A 1,042-nucleotide genomic window follows, 5' to 3' on the forward strand; every position below is an offset into this window, starting at 1 on the left:
CCCCTCTGGGGAGTATATCCCGGCATGCCCCGCTCTTCCCGGGGGGTATATCCCGCCATGCCCTGCCCCGCAGCCCCTCTGGGGAGTATATCCCGCCCCTTCCCCGGGAGCATGTCCCGGCCCGGCCCGGCCCGGCAGCGGCGGGTGCCAGCCGGCCCCGCTCCCCCGGCGACGGGCGGCCCCGCCCCGCCCGGCCTGGCCTGGCCTCCGTCAGCCCCTGCCCAGCCGGTGGGCCCCGGGCCCCCGCAGCACGAAGGCACCGCAGCATTTCACGGGAGAACGGGGTGGCTCGAAGGTAATCGACTCCCGGCTAACCAAGCACCTCACCAGCTGAAACAAAGTGTCTGGATTTGCTGCTGAAGTGGAAAATATCACTGTCTTTGAGATCAGCTTCAAGTTTCACTCAAAGGCAGGTGACGCTGCTACTTCTACAGTCTTGCCAGGAAACTGGACAGTGCGGTAGAAAGGAGCACTTGGGCAGAGGGAAGCGCTCTTGGAGGACGCCCTTGTTGAGGAAGGAAGAAGTCCACAACAACAACTGCAACCTTTTGCCTCTCAGGACTGAACTCCTTAAAGGCTGTCAGCGTTTTGCTGACATTGTCTTGTGTCATCCTTCAGGACTGAGAAGTGCACTGTGCTCCCCGCTTGCTCTTTACGCTCTACTAAAGAGCACAGAGAACACGTCCCCTCTCACTCTGCTCCCYGTGCAGCAGAAGGCTCTCAGGAAGTTTGATAAATAAGCCCTTCATCTTGATAGTCTGAAAGTCTGGTCTATCCAGCTCTTGATTGCTGCCCATGCTGATTGGGGCCAATGAACCTGTGTCCTCTCTCAGGAAGCTTTTCATGACTTCAGCAACTCTGAATAGTGCTGAAGTTGAGTCATTTTCCTTTGCTGCCCCAGAGAGCACAGGAATCTCATTGAACCAAGCAGGTGCCCTGTCCACAGGTTTTTCAGCTGCCACCTGTGAATCCTAATCCATCACATCAGAGCTTTCTTCACCTGCCTCTTGCTGCACCTTGCCGCCGGGGGAGGCGGCGGGGC

General features: G+C 58.3%; 1 protein-coding gene across 1 annotated transcript; it reads right to left on the reverse strand.

The window, feature by feature from the left end:
• Positions 1 to 210: 210 nt before the first annotated feature.
• On the reverse strand, positions 211 to 968 carry ZSWIM3 (zinc finger SWIM-type containing 3; the record flags this gene model as incomplete). Its single annotated transcript, XM_085318005.1, is given in 5 exon segments — positions 211 to 472; positions 474 to 520; positions 522 to 603; positions 605 to 668; positions 671 to 968. Coding segments are annotated over 5 exon segments (753 nt in total), but the record flags the coding sequence as incomplete, so codon positions are not given.
• Between the last annotated feature and the right edge of the window lie 74 nt (positions 969 to 1,042).

This window comes from Rhea americana, unplaced genomic scaffold (assembly GCF_003343005.1).
Source record: "Rhea americana isolate MKP2758 unplaced genomic scaffold, rheAme1 scaffold_514, whole genome shotgun sequence".
NCBI classification, from domain to species: Eukaryota; Metazoa; Chordata; class Aves; order Rheiformes; family Rheidae; genus Rhea; species Rhea americana.